Source organism: Corvus kubaryi, unplaced genomic scaffold (genome assembly GCF_017639235.1).
Source record: "Corvus kubaryi isolate FWS band 111438036 unplaced genomic scaffold, C.kubaryi_AGA036_p1.0 76, whole genome shotgun sequence".
NCBI lineage: Eukaryota > Metazoa > Chordata > Aves > Passeriformes > Corvidae > Corvus > Corvus kubaryi.
Window position 1 is genome coordinate 7,747,673 of NW_024582063.1, and position 19,902 is coordinate 7,767,574.

At 36.4% G+C, this 19,902-nt stretch overlaps 1 protein-coding gene across 5 annotated transcripts in view; it reads left to right on the forward strand.

The window, feature by feature from the left end:
* The window catches only part of USH2A (usherin), a 322,330-nt gene that overhangs the window by 61,399 nt on the left and 241,029 nt on the right, over positions 1–19,902 (forward strand). For all 5 annotated transcript variants that reach the window (XM_042051713.1, XM_042051712.1, XM_042051715.1 and 2 more), the window contains 4 exons: positions 1,049–1,690; positions 7,773–7,956; positions 13,003–13,166; positions 16,953–17,111. In XM_042051713.1, the coding sequence (XP_041907647.1) occupies positions 1,049–1,690; positions 7,773–7,956; positions 13,003–13,166; positions 16,953–17,111 (1,149 nt within the window). The remainder of the gene's footprint in view (positions 1–1,048; positions 1,691–7,772; positions 7,957–13,002; positions 13,167–16,952; positions 17,112–19,902) is intronic.

Sequence of the window (19,902 nt, forward strand, 5' to 3'; positions counted from 1 at the left end):
TGTTAAAGGAACTCGCCTTCTGTTGGAGTTTTTGAGTTTTTATCCATATATATAATGCATTCCCTACCATTTTTAGTTTTATTTTTCTACATTGCTAGATGTATTTTTGTATGGTTTTGTATTTTTTTAAATGATGACAATATTTTGCTAGAAGATTGTATTTATATTTTCCTATATGAAACAATTAAGTCATAGCTTCATAGTGAAGGATTTTCCTACTACAAGGGAAAAATACATAACTGAATTTGCATTTTTCGTATAATAATCTAGTTTGCTTTCTCGTAATGTACATTTTATAAACTAACATATAAATGCCATCCCTTGGGGCAGGGATAAAGCAAGTGTTGACTTTGAAAACACGGCTAATAAAACTACAGGATGAAGCATGAAGAAAAGGGTTTCTATTTTAATGTACTGCAGAGTTAACTAAATCATTTAGATAAAAATATTTCATTTTGGATTATGGAAAATATTTTCTGCTTTCAGTAAGGGCTAACAATAAAGACTAACAAATGCAATCAATGGTAAAACTACACTATGGTGTTAAGCAAATAATTTGTTATAATTAGTCTAACTTGTGCTGTCCTAGTGTATATTTGATGTTTTAATATAATATCTTAATCTATTATCAGAACAGATTGTGAGCCCAGTGCAATTCTCTGTGTATTGCATTTCTACAATATAGGGTGAAGAGTTCACGTAGGCATTGATTATGCAACAGGTGCTGTTCTGGGGGACAAAGAGATTAATTCTGCTTTGTCTTAGAAATGTTACAAAGAATCTCTTGCAGAAGTATCTTAAATTGTATTGAGAGGCCAGCGGAAAGACATTGCTTCTGATACAAATTGGAAAAGTAAACAGATTTTTGGGATGCCACAGTTACTCAATTGATTTGTGCAGCCTTGTCACTCCTGTTAATTATGTTGGTGAAGAATATTAGTCCTCCCTTTTTTTTATTTCAAGTGTAGTAAACTTACCCTTTTTAAAAATGAAATTAATAGCTTTTAAGGTTTGGGGTTTTTTTAATTAATTCCTTTTCTCTTTCCAGGTCTTAGGTGTGATAGTTGCAATTTTGGATTTAAAGCTCTCAGATATTCTAATGAAGATGGATGTGAGCCTTGTTGGTGCAACAGCCACGGCTCAGTGAGCCAATTCTGCAACCCTCTCTCCGGGCAGTGCAATTGTAAAGAGCAAGTGAAAGGGCTTCTCTGTGACACCTGCATGGACAACTTTTATGGGCTGGATGTAACTGGTTGTAAGGCTTGTGAATGTGATGCTGCAGGGTCGATTTCGGGAACCGTGTGTGACGCGAGGACGGGGCAATGTGCATGTAAGCCAAATATCGGGGGAAGGCGCTGCGACGAGTGCCTGGATGGGTACTACAGAGTGCAGAAAAGTCACTCCTTTCTTTGTCTGCCATGTAACTGCGAGAAGGCAGGGACAGTAAATGGCTCTCTGCTTTGTGACAAATCGACAGGACAGTGTCCTTGCAAAGCTGGTGTCACTGGCCTTCGGTGCAGTCAGTGCGTGCTGCATGCGTACAACCTCAGCATGAGCAACGTCCGCGGCTGCCAGCCCTGTGACTGTGATGCTCTGGGCACGTTGGCAGGAACAGTTTGTGACCATGTTTCTGGGCAGTGTGTCTGTCTGCCTCAGCGCCAGGGGAGAAGGTGTGACGAGTGTAAACCAGGTAAGGAAATTGGGAGACAATCGATTTGATGTAGTAAGTTTTAATTCGTTTGTTATCATTTCCTACAGTTTTTAATGTGTGTTTAAACAGCTTCATGTCTGACATGTCTCTGACATGTTATTACTTTTTCTGTTTCTTCCTAACTGTGTTAAGTGAGAAGGAAGCATTATTATCCTAATCACCATCAAATATTTATTCTATTTCCAGATGCTGTTTAATTTATATTATTACTGCAGTTTCAACATGTCCAAAATAAGGTTAGGTTGCTTCTAGATATTGAGAAAATATACAAGTAATCATGTTCCACTCCCTGAATAAGAGGTAAATTGGCATAATTTAATGAACAGCAGCTATCCTCATAATGAGAAATGTGGATTTGGAAGGCAGAGAGCATGCTCTTCAGGAAGGGCACTTCATGCATAAAGCTGAACATGGCAGGAGGCACAGAAATGGTTGCTTAAACTTTGATGAGGCTGGCAAACATGCCACTTAGAAAGCATTCACCTGCCTTGCTGTGTTGGGGTTATGCTGGCTTGCACAAGGACTGCTTACAGTTCGGCCCTACAAGTAGGTGATACTTGCAGTTGCTACATACTTGTTCAAGATTTTGTGCCATATTTTTAAAGAGAGTTTAAAAGTTCATTGTAAGTGGGGAGCTCTGTAGTTATATTTCAATGTTTTTGTTTTAAAAAGTAGGTGGGTAAAGTGAAACTATAGGTAATATTAACCTACCCTTCATCGTAATATTAAGCAGATAGATTTTGGTCAAGTTAAATACATATGCAATTTATTCAAGTAGCAGGTCACATTAAAAGGTACATTATAGCTCCATTGGTTTTAATATGCCATTCAGTAATTTGAACAGAGGTTAAAAAAGCTGCTTAACCTCCATTAAGTATTTTTTAAAATGCTTTCATTTAAATTATTTTAGGTACATATACTAATAAATAAGGCAGCATTCTGTTTTTCTTAGTTCCTCCTCCAGTACTATTTGACCTGCTAACCCTCTGTAGCAGCCACTTAATCAGAGATCGGCAGAAGAGTGATGTCAAGGCTCCCCGAGTCAGTGACCGCCCTTGTCCTTGGAAAAGAAAGGCCAGGGTTTATGCAGAACTAAATGGTTTAAAAAGGTTTAATTGATAGTGTGAACAGGCTGGTTTGTAGAAAAGCTTACATGGCGCTCAGAGGAATAGTCCCACAATAGTTCCTGTTAAAAAGAGAAATAATTTTAAAAAGTATTTGTGTAAGTACTATTTTTAAATTTTCTAACTGACAGCTAAAAGCATGTATGTGCTGAGCACTGAGCTCTGTGCGGCAGGTGAAAGTGTAAATTCTTATCTTTGTAAAAGCACTGTATTGCTCTTAGGAGAACACAGTGAGCTGTGCTATTTTCACTGTTTTAGTGAGAGCTTATTTCGATGTTTAATATTTCTAACTTTTATATAAATATTCTTTGTTAGTGTGTCCCAGAAGAGACTTTTCTCCAAAACAGGGAAGAGTATAAAAAGTCTTCCATATAGAAATACAGATTTTAATTGGTTTCAAGAGCTGTAAACACGTCCTATGGCTTTGTCCTGGAACAAAGATAAGAAAACGTACCCCAAATGTATAAGAAAATGTACTCCAAGTGTATATGTAGCCAACACAGCCTAATTAAATCACACAAAAATGAGTTAATACTGGCAGCCCTGAAAACATACTGACGATTTCTGAGTCTGTTGGGACATTTCAAGTCTATGACACAAGTTAAGTGGCGCTTAAAATAACATCCCAGTGTAGCATATCTTTTATGTGCTTTGATAAAATCCAGGAAATTTCCAAAAGTTACCAAAATCTTAATGCAGGAAGAGTTGTCAATTGAGAAAAGATCAAACTGGTTGTAGCTTTTGGAAATTGTTTTATAAGCAGTATAGCTCTTTTTGGAGCATTCAGCCATGTGTTTCATCTATTAGGCTGTATCCATGACTTCTTGTTGATTTACCAAAATGTGAATATCGATCTAATATCAATATCCAACTGAGATGGACAAAAACTCTCTAACAGTTTAGAGTTAGAAAGTGTATGTTTTATTTGGCGCCAGGCACTGTGTGGGATAGCTCCCTAAGATGCAGGGCCCTGATCCAAGCAAACACAGAGCTTTTTATTTACAAAAATTATGAATATCCAAAATACAAATGCATATTCATAACATTAACACCTCCCATTCTCCGCTTCATATGGAAATGAGCTTAAATGTCATTAAGCATGCGTAGTGTGTGTTCTGAATTGAGTCGGTGGTCTTGAATTGGGTTAGTGGTCTTAAAAAGATGAAGTATGGTCATCTTCCTCATTTTGACCTTTTTGCTTCTCTGAACTTTAACAATCCTAATTACTTTAGTGACCTCTAAGTTTCCTCTTGTGTGACTTTTGAACGGTTTCCCACCAAGGGAGGAAATTGGTTCCCTACACCAACTTATCAAAGTTTCTATTCCTTGTTCTAAGCACAGCTAAGCAAATATACAAATGACAGATCATCAGTTATTTGGTAATCAGTTACTAACATCTTAAAACCCATTTCAGGTCCAGCTCTCTTAACTATTTTAATCAACTCTAGCTGGGCCCAAATTCCTTCCTATTCTAAGTAATTTCAACACAGCTAGCCTATAACTACAATCTTTATGTTTCTTCTAAATCTGTGTTTCATTGTTTTCCAGTTTGTTCTCATACAAGTAAGATTTTGGTAGATTGGTGTACATTTTATCTTTTGTTTAAACTAATGGTGTATGCAAAGAGAGGAACACTTGATTCTAACATGAAGCAAAGTGAAAGAGCAGTTTTACCTTGTACAGAAACCTGCTTTTGAGATGTCGTAGTTTGCAGTGGTTCAAACACAGGTTCTCTTCAGCTCCCAAATCGTTGTGAACATTTTGTCCCTGCCTCGTTCTGCAACTGTGTTACTGACTGGGATTTGTGCCTCACAAATGCTATTCAGCACAGCTCTTGGGTCTTGTTAGGAGACCAGCAAAGCTGTAAAAAAGGCACTTTTTAAGTTCTTTACTCTGTAAACACAGGTTTGCATAGAATGCTACATAGTATGGCAAAGATGTAAAGCAGCATGTAGGATGTGTGTCTGGGCACCAATACTGAGGGTTTGTGTACATACTACCTCTGTTGGCCAGAAAAATATGAATTATCTTGTGACACCATTGCTGGTGTGGTTAACTGTGCATTTTGAAACCCAGCCTGTGGTTAAGAAATGAGCTGCTGTAGATGGTAAGCCTGTAAAAGTGCTAAGAAATTGGTCATGTGTTCCTTCTCTATACAGAGGGAGAAATGCTAAGAGGATGATTAAAAAAAAGCTGAATACTTTGCTATGACTTTCATTCTTCCTTTTGAAGAGTATGTTTGATTGACAAATGTGATCAGTTATGGTTGAATTGAAAAAAAAATCTGAAAAAGAATAAGCATAATACTAGTTATATACATAGATATCACAGAGATTTGCAGTGGCTGTCTTAAAATTGGAAATTGGCTCTATTATACAACAGTGGATCCTTCATAAAGCAACTTTTATGAGCCCTTCTAACCTTGCTGTAAATTAAGCTTGCATTAAGTTGTTACTCTTTCCTAGGTGGAGTCAAATTCTAGATGGTGGAAGTAAATAATAATAATAATAATGATTATGACAAACAGTATGAATTTGTAACCTGATGTTTTCTCTTTTTCGCTCCACATTAATCATATTAATTCACTTACAAATTAGTTGGGGGAAGAAATTTTTTGTCTTTTCCTATCCCTCACTTTTAAAAACAGTTTTGCCTTTACCTGCTACTTCAGGGGGAAAAAAGTAATTGTGGTAGTGTCCAGAAACTTTTGAAGCATTTCTAAAAGATTATAATAAAAAATATCCTACCAAATCCTTCACTGCTCTACAGTGGTTTAAGAAGTATGGCTGTAGGAGAGCCAAGATGTTTAACACTAAGGTATAGATTATAACTAGTAATTTCACTGCTACAATAAAAGCAGTATATGCTGTAATAATTGATCCTGCTCAGGGAAAATGAATTTATTTTCTAGAGATGTGCTTATTTGCCCATTATATCATAGATTTCTCTTAGATGTTATTTTATACAAAAGAATCATAGAATCATAGTTCCATGCAAAATTTCGGACGGAGAAGGATCTGGTTTAGCCTGAGTGCTTATCATTTACCACAACTATAAAATGGGTCCTGAAGAAGTGCTTTGACCTTTTGCAGGAGTCCAAGGCTTAAACTTGTTTCCAACCTTCCTGTTAGGTTCTGCGAGTGGAGTCGTTCATTGTGCTCAGGAGTGACATTGCTGGGAAATGGTCTCCTCTATTTATGCACAGGATGGGCACTGTGCAGCGCAGAGAAGTGCAGCAGGAGATAATACATGCTGCCTCACTAATAACTTCAGGCTATTTGCTCTCTGTGGTGCCTCAGTTCGGGGCCTCTCTGGAATAAAGTGCCAACAGCGTGGTTTTTTATGATGCGAATGTATGTTAACTGGAGACTGATATCACTTCACTGTCCACTTGAGATTTATCTCACTGAGGACCAGAGGCTAAACTTGAACAAAGATTTGAGCAGTAAAATTCTAATGTTTTCAATTTGTTTAGTTCCTCTGCTATTTGGATATGAGCTCACAGTGCAACACTGCTGCAAAGACAGAGAATACCACCCTAGGGGTGTATATATAGAGCTATCTCTTGTAAGACAAATAATAAGGCCTCGGGCAATATGACATGTTACAATATAATTTTGGGCTCCTTATTATAAAGCAGGACATCGGGAAGTTATTGGACAGCAAAAAATATTCAGTAGCTGAGAACATGACTAAGAAACTACTGATTGAACTTGATCTGGAGAGAGGGCAAGTGTCTGAGAATGCTGCGTGTCTCAGTAGCAGCTGAAATCTTTCTATTGAAGTTGTAAAATAATAACTAATAACCACCAGCTAAGGGAGATAGAAACGCATATCAATGGCCCTATTTTAGGATTCATGTTCCAAGATAGGTACTTGCTGTTGTCTAGTGTCTCTTAATACTGTGCCATCAGGACTGGTTGCAGAGCTGTTGTGCATTGCTACATTTTTAATAAACTGTTCCAATCCAAAGGGGGGTGAGGGGGGGAATAAAGAGAACAACCTGTGTGAAAAAAAATAGTTAAACATTTATTAATGATCAGGTGAAAATAGAAAATATTTTGGAAACTTATGTAATTATATTTTTTTACTAGTGTGCCATTACTTAAATTGTCTTCTGATCAGAAAGAAATTATTAAGAATGGAGTAAGTCCATACATAGTGAAATAGATTATGCAAATGGAACCCCATCATTAAGAGAATGTATCTAACAGCTCTTTTGTTAGGAACTTCTGGTGAGGTTGTGAATAATGGGTAAATTCTTTGATGACCAGATTAGAGGTGTATAAACTGTATCTAACTGTATTTATTAGTAATGTGTTAAAGGTATAAATAAAGATTGCTGGTGAGGGCAATAGGATGAAAGATGGCATAGCAGAAGCACACCAGATATAGTGTGGGGAATGTGAAGTGAATGCTCAAGTTCATAATTGGAAATAATACACAAGGAGAAGGAATTTGGAGTGAATGCACTTTAATAGCAGATAAGTATCTTTCTTTTATCAGTTTATTAGTTTCTGTAAAAGTATTTGTGCAGGACACAAGCTCTGTGTTAAGGAGTAAAATGTAAATTTTACCTAGAACCTGGTAATGCTCATCAAATGTAGCTTTTCCAAACACTATAATGTTTCAAGGATTAAGTCAACCACTGGTTGAGAAAAATTAGGAGACATCCTTAAGAAGTTATGTGCATTTCTTATGGTTTGCAGCTGTCCATTTTCAGAGCTGGGATCCCAGACTAGAATGGACAAATGTCTCTTCCCTGTTATTTTTTTGTTTCTAGTGTTTGTGGTGCATTCATGAGTACTTCTGAAATCCTTGGGTCTTTACTTTCCCCATAGACATGTTAACATACTCCCCCCTATTTTGCATTTGCTCTGGCTAGGAGTCTGAAGAGAGATAACAAAAGGATTCTCAAAATCCCTTTTTTTCCCCAGGTTTTTATTTTTCTCCATCCAGCATCACTGGCTGTCTGCCATGCCTGTGCCACATAGCTGGTTCTGTGAATCAGATCTGTGATAAACTCACTGGCCAATGTAGTTGCCAAGATGCCTCTGTGACAGGACAGACCTGTGAACGGTGCAAAGAACTTTATTTTGGATTTGACTCTGTCACAGGCAGGTGAGTGCTTCTTTTTTACAGGTCACTTATATCATCCTTGTTACGTGTTTTCTCATGGCTCAGTCAAGGGTTTAGTGACAATGAAAAGATGTGTTTGAGTTACATTAATCCTTCTATGAGTTCACGTGTGCACTCTGATTTATGTGTGATACATTACACAATCCCCAGCGCTCCCATGAGCTGAAGGAAATAGAAATTTTGCCATGGATTTAGAAACAGCATGAAAGGTGTATAAGGCTAAGTTATAGCAACTTCTTAATTGGTTCCCTATGTTGTCTCTGCATCTTCAGTAAGATGTGCTGTTTTCTGAGGTCTTAAATATTGGCTATTAAAATGCAGGGAATTTGCCATTCTTATAACTAATGAATGATTTGGAAAATTTCAGGAAGATTTAGTGGGGGACAGTGGGGAGGGAAAGGGAGAACTACAGATATCCCTGACTTTTCAAATTTCTTTTGGTAACAGCAGTACAAATATTCACTGCACCTTTATTCTTAAAGATTATTTTTTCTGAAGCAGTGTATTCTTTTTCAACATTTTGTTATGTGCCACAGGGTAAATTGTATTTCTAATGTAGCCAGGGGTCTTTAGGTACACTGGAATTATATGGATTCCCTGGATTATAAGGGGAAAACATATTTATATAGTGCACTGTTATTTCAACTATTGCTCTTTTTTTTTTTCAGGATTATCTTTCATGCCTAGTCCTCACAATCTCAATTTCCTTTTTAAAATATTTTCCACAAAGATTGCACAGCCCTTCTGCTATCATCTTTTCATGCAGACTGATGGTGTTAAATTTTTTTGTTATATATGGTATTTTTGCCTTTAAAAAAACCCAAACCACATACCACAGGCAGAAGCAAAATCTGTACAATGTTCCCCTCCCTCTGCTCCTCTCCCTGAGCTAGTGTGGGGTAGACATGCTTTTAGGCAGTGATTATCAGTGTCATCTTGCATATATTTGACATTATTCTGCAGATTTTTCATTTTAACTTTTATGTTACTGTCACTCATTAGGAGATTTTTAAAATTATTTTTTACTGTTTCGGGTCACAGAGGCATCTGCTAATGGCCATAAAGTAATCTGTAGGAATAAGGACTTCCTATTTTCACTTCCTGTCATTTCTAATGGTGAGAAATAAAGTCTGTGTAATATTAAAGTTCCCTTTGAAATATATTTTCCTTATTATTAATGATACCTTTTTATTAGTTACTTGAAATAGATTATCCCCCCACCCCTCAGTTTTAGCACATTTGTGCTAAGCAATAACTTTTCTGAGCTAGATATTCAATTTCAAATATCTGCATTTTAACCTTTTGAAATTCAAAAAGTGAAAATATAAATTGCCTAGATCCAGACTTTGTTGTAAAAATAGGAAGTTTTTAGAGTTCTGGAATTTGAATCTGAGTTGTCTTTAATGTCTTAATACTAATTAATCCTCATGGCAGTATTGAAGACTACTCTGGTAGTACATTAACATGATTAACCTGTGTTGCATTTTCTTGGCTTCCTTTTCATTGTCTTTTTGGGCAATGTACCTCTGTTCCTCAGGCACAAACTTGTATCCACTGAAAATGATAATGCAGGTCTTTATTTGTTAATCTATTTTATTCCATTTCTTTAACTGTTACTATCTTCATAAAAAAAAGTAATATGCTTTTTCTTTCTCCATAAAGTTGCCAGGTCATTTAAGCCATCCTTGCTCCAAGTGTCTTTTAAGGACAGAAAAGGATATGAGCTATCTGCAGTGGCAAAGACATATCTGTCTTTGCACAATAGCACAAAAGAAGCAAAAGTTGTGATACACAGAGATTGTGAGGCTTTAAAATTCTCCTGCTCTGAGGAATATGTGAGCTGATTTATTTTGTGGTGCTTTCCAGATACAACAGGAACTCCATATTCTTTAATGCATTTCAGGTTATGAAGCTGGAAAATTTTCTTGGGAATTAAAGAATTAGAAATACTGGGTGTTTGCAGCAGTCTGAGCGGATCTGTAATGGTTATGGGCATCTGTACACCTTTGAAATGCTTTACCTCTGTATTGTTTACTATAATGAACTGGTCAATGAACATTGCAAATTGTTTATCTATTTATATATATATCTTGACAGATTACTGTTTATGAAATCCATTTAGCAAGTGAGGTTTTCCCATAAGGATGAAAAATGAAGATTTTAAACAGATTGCTGGAGAGGCTCTAACTGCACCTAGAGAGTCAATGTAATAAAGGTTTCTCTATATTAATATTACAAAAACCATTTATCCTCAGAAAATCAATATCACAATTCATCTTGGCATGACATTTCTCTTTCCACGTTTTAAAAGTCTGTTTTCCTTGATTATATACAATTCTGTTTTAATAAAACTCAATTATATTTGACTCTGAGTACCTTGAAAAAGTAGCATTTAGCAAGAATGCTGAAAATATTTCTCACATGATTAAAAGTTACTTATCTTTTTAAAGAATTGGATATTTTTTTGAAAATCCTTAATTGACTGAATCCTTAATCCTGACTGAAAAGCATGAACTATGCCTAACAACAAATCTAGTTCTAGTTTTCTGCAGGGTAAAAAAAAAAAGATGCACATGATTACACAAAAATAATATGTAATCCCATGGAGCAGAATATGATGAAATATATGCTGTTATTTGCAGGATCGGGAGCCTCATTCAGTATAGGTGAACTTTTCCTAGAAGAAAAAATGCAACAAGTAGAAAGGAACAACCCCACCCTGCCAGTCTGAGAACTATCACTGTGACTGTATGGGTATTGAGTTTGATTGTCATGTGTGTATGATGATCAAAACTAGAATAATCAGGAGACTCTTATTCATAAGAGGTGCAATAATATACAGGAACAGTAAGAGAAGCTTGTCTTTCTCTGTTTATCTATCGAGAAACTTTTGTTGACACCCCCCACACTAAATAATCATCATGTAATGAAATTATGAAATAACAATAAAATATTGTCTTACTGAGCAAGTAATTGTTATTATTTTTTTTTCCTTTGGTAACGAAACTGGGTTTTTAGTCATGGTGTTAAAGGACTCTAAACAAAACCTCTATTTAAAGGGGGATTTGGATGCACTGTCTATAGATGAAAAGACTTTTGAAAAAATTGCCCTTTTTTCTTGACTGTAAAAGAGAGCAAACTACAGTATAGTGGTTTCCAAGAGAGAATGTATTTTATTTATTCTCAAAAGGATATTAGTCCATAAAACAAATTTGCAGCTTATTTTGCAGCTTTAGCTTTTATCAGCCTTTTTAAGGGTGTTGAATGATTCCCCGGGAGATCACACAGCACAAGCTGCTGTGGAGTAAAGGAGCTCTAATACAGAGAGCTCTGTGATAGGCAGAAAATGTATGTGAAGAGTTTTCTTAAGCTTGTTTAAAAATCTGACACATTTAATGCCTATTTCACTGATTATTGACCTGAATTTTAGTGTCCTAATGTGAAAACAGTTTCCACCTTCCCTTCCTCTCTCTCTTGCCTTAAAAAGCTAACACCTAAAACATAATTGAACTCACTTTTATTTCTGCTTTCATATAGATAGAGAGAGGTATAGACCCTGGTATGATGGTGGTGACTGGGAAAATGGCAAAGTAATTTGTGTAAAGGCACCACCACATATTTCCTTGGATCTGGTGAAACTGGCCAAGGAAAGATCAGCCAAATGTAAATTGATTCTTGTGTAGTCTTAGGCTTAGCAGACTAAAGGGGACATAGCATGACTGTCTTGGACTTCTTTGGTTTCTTTTTGCTGCTTCATCACCTTGGGACCTGGCATCTGGAGTAATTTAAAGTTCCCTTGAGGCTGACGTTGCTTATGCTTGAGAATTGGAGTTTCCCAGCTCAGGGCAAGGGGAGGAAGCGTAGACTTCCCAGTATGTTTTAGCTGCGATGTACCTTCCTACATTTCTCCCAGATGGTGTTTTTTCAGAACTCTTTTAGTCTGCAGCAATTAAAATATAGTGAAATTAGAATCTAAAGTATGAAGTTTTCTTTGCCATAGTTGACTTTGTTATGAATAATAATGTCAGTCTATATTGCAAGGGGTAGCATAACAGTATTTGTAGTAATTTGCCTAATTTCTGACATGTTCCGACTCTTTGAATATTTGCACAACCTGACATTGGTATCTGTGCTGTAAATGAGTGTCAGTGGGGAAATAGTGTATCAAGTGAAGACCAAGTTGATCACAAGAGGTTTCACATGCAAAAGCCAAAGCATAAATTAATCCTGAAAGTATTCTACTGCTGCCAGAGGGATTTGCAGAATTGAAGTGTGGCATTTGTGTGATACCAGTGCTTTTAAATTTTTTGTTCTTTTTAATTTAAAAATAATTTACTTGCACATTTAATTAATTATTTGCTGTAGTTATTTCAAATTTTGTCCTTCAGGCTGCAAAGAAATCATGTTTCCTGTTATAATATTATTATTTCTGCTGGTTTTTTTACTGTCACTGTTTTAGTCTGAGGTTTTCTTCTCCCCATTTTGGTCACCATTCGTTCTCCTTTATTTACAGCATGTTATTTTTTTCAACCTTAAGTTGCCTTTGTGGACAAGAAATTATTAATTGATTTATTTTTTCCAACTAAAGCCTAGTTTCCCCTGAGTTGAAGGTTGCATATTTTTTGCAGAAAGCTCTTCATCTGGTTACATATGTATCACTGAATTCTGCAGCTCTCAAGAACGGTTGTGTGAGTAAGGATGCAGGACTGAGTGCATAATGTGTTTATTACCAAACATTAGTATCCAGTTTGTGTGTGGATCAATATATATAAAAGCTCTTTAATTCTAAGCCATTTTTATATAAATTAGAGTATTATTCTGGCAGCAAAATATTTATATTTATAGTGGGCGCCTTTTTTGTAAGTTTATTTTAATCAGACTAATAGATTTTCTGCTCTGTTTCAGACTACTGAACTGTTTATGATGTTTTAATTATGTTGCCCAAGAATCTTTTAAACAAAACCCTACTGTGCTTAACTGAAATGTTGATGTGTGTTGATCACTTCCTTGATTTGTTTTTGTTTATAGATGTCAGCACTGTAATTGTCATCCTGCAGGAGCCATTAGTAGGACTTGTCATCTTGTTACTGGACAGTGTGTTTGTAAACAATTTGTAACTGGCTTGAAATGTGACAACTGTGTTCCCGATGCCAGTAATTTGGATGTCCACAACCTCTTTGGCTGCAGTAAAAGTAAGTGGATGTTAGGTCTTAAAAGCATGTCTTTCAAATTAAAGTTCTTAATTGATTTAGTGAGTATTGAATTAGGTCAGCAGTACTAAAACTGGGGTTTGTTCCCTCCTCACCTCCAAATATAGGGCAACTGAAGTTGGGGTGATTTTCACTGTATCTTAGGACTGTTTTTTAGAGAGATGTACAGAATCCTTTGTGTCATACACACCTTAGGCTTGCAGTCTAACCCGGGGAGAAGTGACAACCCATAGTTCCCTTGCACATGTTCTTTGTAGTGACCAATCCAGAGTTCCTCTTTTAGTCACGTAAATGCAACAGCATTTGTACAAGTTACAGCTTAGCCCCCTTTCCTGCCACAGACAGGATGCAGGACACATGCCTTCAGAAGGTCTGTTGAAAACCTGCTCTTGGTGACTAATTCCAAATCTTCTCCCCAGTGCGACGTAGCTTTGCCTTTCTTCTCCAGGGGCGCTTTTCCAGTCAGTTTGGGAAAATATGTGATGTGATGTAACAGAGCATCATAAATTGGTGTGTGTGAGGTGGGGCCAATGCTATGTTGAGGGTCAATTCATGAATTGTAATGAAACAAGTTGCAATGGAACATCTGGATATGAGGATCCCCAGCACCCAGTCTCCAAGCTGGCAGGGCTTTTAAAGAGGTAAAGGCAAAAGTATAAGTTGTAAGGAAACTGAGTACTTAAGATGTCTTTGGGTCAATGTTCAGACATGGGTTTTGAGGACATCATGCTGCGCAATGCCAAACCATGTGGGGAGGGCCTCAGCTCACTCTGGAAGAGCTGGGTTACATTTTGGTGGCACACCTTACTGCCATACACAGTTAACAGCCCAGTCTTGGAAGTCCTGTAAGCGGTGAGTGAGGAACGCTGCAGGTGCTAATTGGACATTTCTGTCAGCAGGCCTAATTAATAATGGCCACACTGGTCATACTGTGACAGCTCAGGTAGCCATGTGCAACAAGAGGGTCAGGTATTCCCAAGTTATCTCTGGAATATGTTTCTGGATCCTCCTTCAGCAAAACATTCCTTTGTGTGTTCTGCATGGGTATTTATATGATATTCATAACTGTGATATGTGAAAACTATAGATTTGCAAGCAGAGATGTAAATGCATAAAGTATTTGCAGGTAGAGACAGCTCTCACTTTTGATATCAGTTTGTATTTCATTGTAAATCAGTTTAAATTTCAAATAATATGCATTGTAGAATGCATAGCATTATAAATGGATATCATAAAGAGACTGTTTTGTTTCCAAAGATGACTTTTTTTAGCTTTCTTCAAAGTTTGGAAGTGTTTAAATAGTTTTGCTTTGTTTGTCCCCGTACTCTTCTGTAGAAGGCACAGTATCTATTGTTTGGACAGTTGATTAGCTCGTTGTTTCTTTAAAAAATGTAAGATGTTTCAACTGAATGTGTAATAATAATAATACATGGCACTTTTATGATGCTGTTCATCTTCAAAGTGCTTTACAAACATAAGCCAACCTACTTATTTGTGTTGGGATACACATTGGATAAAGGTCAATAGCAATTCAACTATAAAATTGATTAATAATAGTATGACATGGAGAAATAATACAATAGATTTTAGTTAGATAAAAGTACATCAGGCAGTATTCTAAATGACAAGCTGAGTCCTCTTCTGGACATAGAGGATATAGCAACTGAAGTCTTTTGGCTATTCATACCAAAATATTTAAACTTGTTGCGTACATACGGAGCTTTGCCTGGCTTGGCATTTGTGGTTATTTTCCTTAGCAATTTTTCTACTTAGTGATATCTTAGATAAAATGTGCAATACAGTTCTTTGCTTACGTATTTAAAATTCAAACCAGCAAACATATGGAAGCAATATGCAGTAGTGTGAGACTGCCAGTGGAGAATGAAGGTGATGCTGGTAAACTTCTGTGATTGCTCAGGTCTTGTAAGTATGTGTTACATGGAGAAAAAATTTCTTAAATGCCAAAGGGATTTAGGAGCCCTTGTTTCCTCTGATTCTCAAACTTTACTCCTGTAGTCATTTTAGCATACATTCACTTCCTAAGTGAGATGAACTCAAAAGCTCCAGATTGGCAGCAGAACAACAAACTATGCTTTTTAAGGGGAGGTGATGATTATGTTCTGTTCAATCCAATGAATCCTAGAAATTTTTTGTGCTATTTCTTGGCTGAAATACTTCAGTAGAAGCAGGGCTTTTCATTATCTTACTCAAAATAGCTTCATCTCACTTTCTAGATTTGTATTAAAAACCTTTATATAGTGTGGCCCACTGATTTTAGCATAAGTCTCTACATCTATCACTTGTGTGGCTTGAGGTCTTCATGACATTTTCTCTCTGCAACTTCATTCTTTGCTTCTTGTCTCCTGTTAGCTTGGCTGAACAGATTTTAGTAATTAACTTTTGGTGATATTAATAAAATATCCACATAATGGAGAAGATTATAGTTTATAAAAAGAAGAAAAAAATTCCATGTTTCTAGTCTTGATGTTCTCCTATAATATTTAATGTAGGGGAGGAAAGGTAATTGGGTGGTTCTGTGAATCCAGCTCCTGGTAGCTTACTCCATGTGCTGATTTCTGTACTACCCTGGGCTATTCTCATTCCTTGACCAAATGTTTTCCTCTAGATCCACACTCCCTTGATGAAGAGGATGGGGAAATGGCAGAGTCTGCCTTTCATAGCAGTTACTATCTGCCCAAACAGACTTGTCTTGTTCTGTGCTAATGCACGGTGTAAGGAAGGACAGAGGGTAGGGCTGTCCTCAGTATAACTGGATTGCTGGAGATCCTACAGCAAGCTGTGGACTCATGCTCTGACCTGAATAATAACATAAATACAGAATCATGGAATCATCTAGATTGGAAAGGACCTTTGAGATAATTGAGTCCATCCATAAAAATGTATGTTTATGTCAACATTTGTGTATCTATGTATATGAAGTTTAATTACTGAGTATTAGCTATTATGTTAGGAAGGACCATGATCATGCATTTGGATTACAAAAGAGATATAGGGGGGGACTTTGAATGCTCTTTCTTAAAATGTGAGGTACTTGGCTTTTGAACTTCAAGTTTATTTTTCTCTTTTTTGATACTAGTGCAATTAAGTAGCACATTTTTCAAAGTTAATGGAGGTGGTAGAGTCGTATTTTGGTAAATAAGCATGTCAAGCTGATTTTTTAAAATGTTAGATACTTTGCACTCATGGGTTTCAATTTCATTGGAAACAAATGGAAGTCAATTACCTAAATAAACTTCAAAATCTTGTCCTTTATGTTTTTGTGAATTAACACTTCAGTAAGATCTGGACTTAGTTGGACTTTCCATTTGTATTCTGCTGGAGGATGTTATGCCTGGTCTATGCTAAAATGGAATGAATTCTCTGAAAAAATAAATCCTACTTGAACTAGAAACTTCAATGTGACCAGATAAATATGTTCTTGTTTTACAGAGGTCTTGAAATATGTTGGAAAAAAAAAAAAAAGTGTTTTGGGAAACACTTGCTTTATTTTGGAGTTGAAAGGAGGATTAAGTTTATTCATCATTTGTTTAAATATATACACTTGTTTCATGGATAAAAAGCTTTGTTGGAGTGCATTTGGATGCATTGATTTCGTCTGTTAGTGTCTTGCCCTGGTGACCGTGCATTTACTCAACAGGTTTTTTTTTGGTGAAGAAAGCTTAGCAGTTTCTTAGCATTTTTCTTGAAATTTATGTGATTATTGATCACCTTCATTTTTACATCCTCCTTTTTTTGTGTATGCTTTAGCTCCTTTTCAGCAACCTCCTCCTACAGGAGAAGTTCTCAATTCTTCTGTTATCAATCTTTCATGGAGTTCCCCTGACTCTCCAAATTCTAACAGACTTATTTACCAGCTGTATAGGGATGAGGAAGAAATTTATGCAACTGAAGACTACCATCCTTATAGTAAGTAAGGTGACATCAAAGATTTTGTATTTGTGTGTGTGTGTATCTATATCTATGTGTGGTGTTTCTTAGCTATTTCTCATTTCTGTTGTTACTGTTCTTTGTGGTTTTGAGTACATTATTCTGTTTTCCTTTAATGAGTTAGTGTTCTGTGCTATTAATTCTGCTTGAAAGAAATTAATACCCTAGTCTAAAATCTGGCAAATGGAATCACCCAAAATGGCTGATAATTATTTTACTTTTTAATCTGAAAAACTTTAAAATTGACTTACCAAAAGTATTTATTGAAAATATACACAGATGCCAAAACCCTAAGAGTCAAAGTCAAAGATAAAGAATTAGGGTGAACAGAAGAGACCATAATGTGCTTAAACTTCTTTTTTCATCTTCCTGGTTTTAAACTGTTAACAGATAGGAAAGCTTTTTGTGGCCTCTAACTTTTAGCACCTTCTGTTAAGCTATCAGTGTAGCTCCTGGTTTGTCTTTAGCAGCACCACTTCTCTCATTTTGAGGCTTGCCAAGGGATCCTCAGAAGGCAATCCTAAAGGATTCGACACTCTGTCCAAGCTGGAAAGGCCATTTTGTGCTAATATTGATCCACTTATCAAAGAAAAGGAGAGGTGTTTGGATACTGTTTGTATGTATACATGGCACACAAGTGGGTTTTTTTTAAGAGGACAGGCGTGGTTTAATGCCACTAAGGTCTGACCTCTGTTCTCAGAGCTTCTTTAGTTTGTTGCAGTTTCTTACCAATGCAGCATTAATGCTTTGCAAAAGTTGAGTCTCTCTAATTGTTGGTGTGTACTCTGGAGGGAAGAAAAAAAAAAGCTATTTTTCAATGGTAGTACAGATCCTTTGGAATGCACCTCCCATTTCTATGTTTTGGTTCATGCTGCAGTGTTACAGTTCATTACTATGTGGCTTATGTTGTGAATTTGTGCACTCTGCAGTACATACAGTGAGGAAAGGTATGTGACCCCATGTAAGCATGGGATTAAGTGACTGAGAAAGAAACATTAAAAAAAATTCAGAGAACAAACAGAGAATATTTCAACTCCTTAATTTTGTTTAAAGGCCTAACTTTAGTAAAAATGCAAATTAATTTAAAAGGAAAAGCTTTGATACTTCGTTGTTATAAATCTGTTTAGCAATCTACTTAAAATGGTGCATTGTTGAGGGTGTTATTTCATGATACTACCTACACACTTTGTAAAGCAAAAAAATTCTATATTTAGCTGGATAATGAGACATTAGCATATTTCTATTTAACAAAAAATTATCTTCTTAAAAACCTAGATCTGGTTTCAAAAGACATTTTTGACATTTCCTGGAAATCCCCCTAATTAGTGACATGAAATCAACTGCTGGTGTTTGAATATCAAAAATACATTGTTAATGCTGACAGAAATTTTCATAATGTTATTTTTTTTCTTAGTATAGTATGAAATTTGTGGTGCTTATGAGCTGAGAGTACAACTGGATCAACATTATCTTATGGCTAAATGAGAGTTTTGTAGAAAGTGAACTTCCCAAGGAAAACTAAGAAAAATCTTCTAAATCAGCATAGTGACGTGGATGATAGTATTGCAGAATGCCCAATTAAAACAGTGTTTTGTTAGCTGCTCTGAAAAACCTAAGCTTCAGATTTCCCAGAGCAGTCTTTGTCTTTAGGATAAAATTAACTACTTGCTCTAAAATGTGAAAAAACATCCAAAGTTACTAACAATTCTAACTCCAAGTTGAGTTGTTCTAATTACTTATAAATGTAACTAAATACAAAATCATAAACTCATTAAGGATGGAAAAGACCTCTAAGATCATTGAGTCAAATTATTAACCCAGCACTGTCGTGGCACCACTAAGCCATGTCCCCTAGTGCTACATCCATCCTTTTTGAACACTTCCAGACATCTTGATTCCACTACTGACAGGTAGCTTATTCCAAAGCCTGACCACCCTTTCCATGAAGAAATTTTTCCTAATATCTAATCGCCTAATACCCAATATCCAACCTCCTCTAGCGCAATTTGAGGTCATTTCTTTTCATCCTGTTACTTGAGAGAAGACTCTGACCCTCACATGGCTACACCCTCCTTCCAGGTGGTTGTACAGAGTGATAAAGTCTCTCCTGAGCCCCTTTTCTCCACAGTAACCCCAACTCCCTCAGCAGCTCCTCACAGGACTTGTGCTCCAGACTCTTCCCCAGCTCCATTGCCCTTCTCTGGACTTGCTCCAGCACCTCAGTGTCTTTCTTGTAGTGAGGAGCTCAGAACTGGACACAGGATTTGAGGTGGGGCCTCACCAGTGCCAAGTGCAGGGGGAGATGCTACCGCATCTTCTGCTTGCTCACTACTAACTCACAAGGAAGTCTCAGGAGCAACTATTCAGCTGGCAGAGTTGTTCCCTGTGTGGATTTACAGAGAGGATGTAGAAATAGCTTCATCTTCTTCATTTGCTTTGAAAAAGTTTGAGTATCTGTGCTCTGACATATATTACTCAATGTTTGCTATTTCTTAAGGCAAAATAATGTATGGTGGTATGATTGTACATAAATTCATACTGTGCTGTGCTGAATAAGATGTGTAACTGCTTCTGGGATATGCACAGGAGCTGTTAATGGCCATTGGTACTAAAAAGATGCTAAAAAATCTACTAACTAAGAATAATGGAAAGTAGGGGTGAGGAAGGTAAATACAAGCTTTGTACATACCTTTTTAATAATTATTTGCACTTTTGTTTCACTTCTTATCTAAGATCAAATGCTTTTCAAATGAGATATTAAGCATTGTTG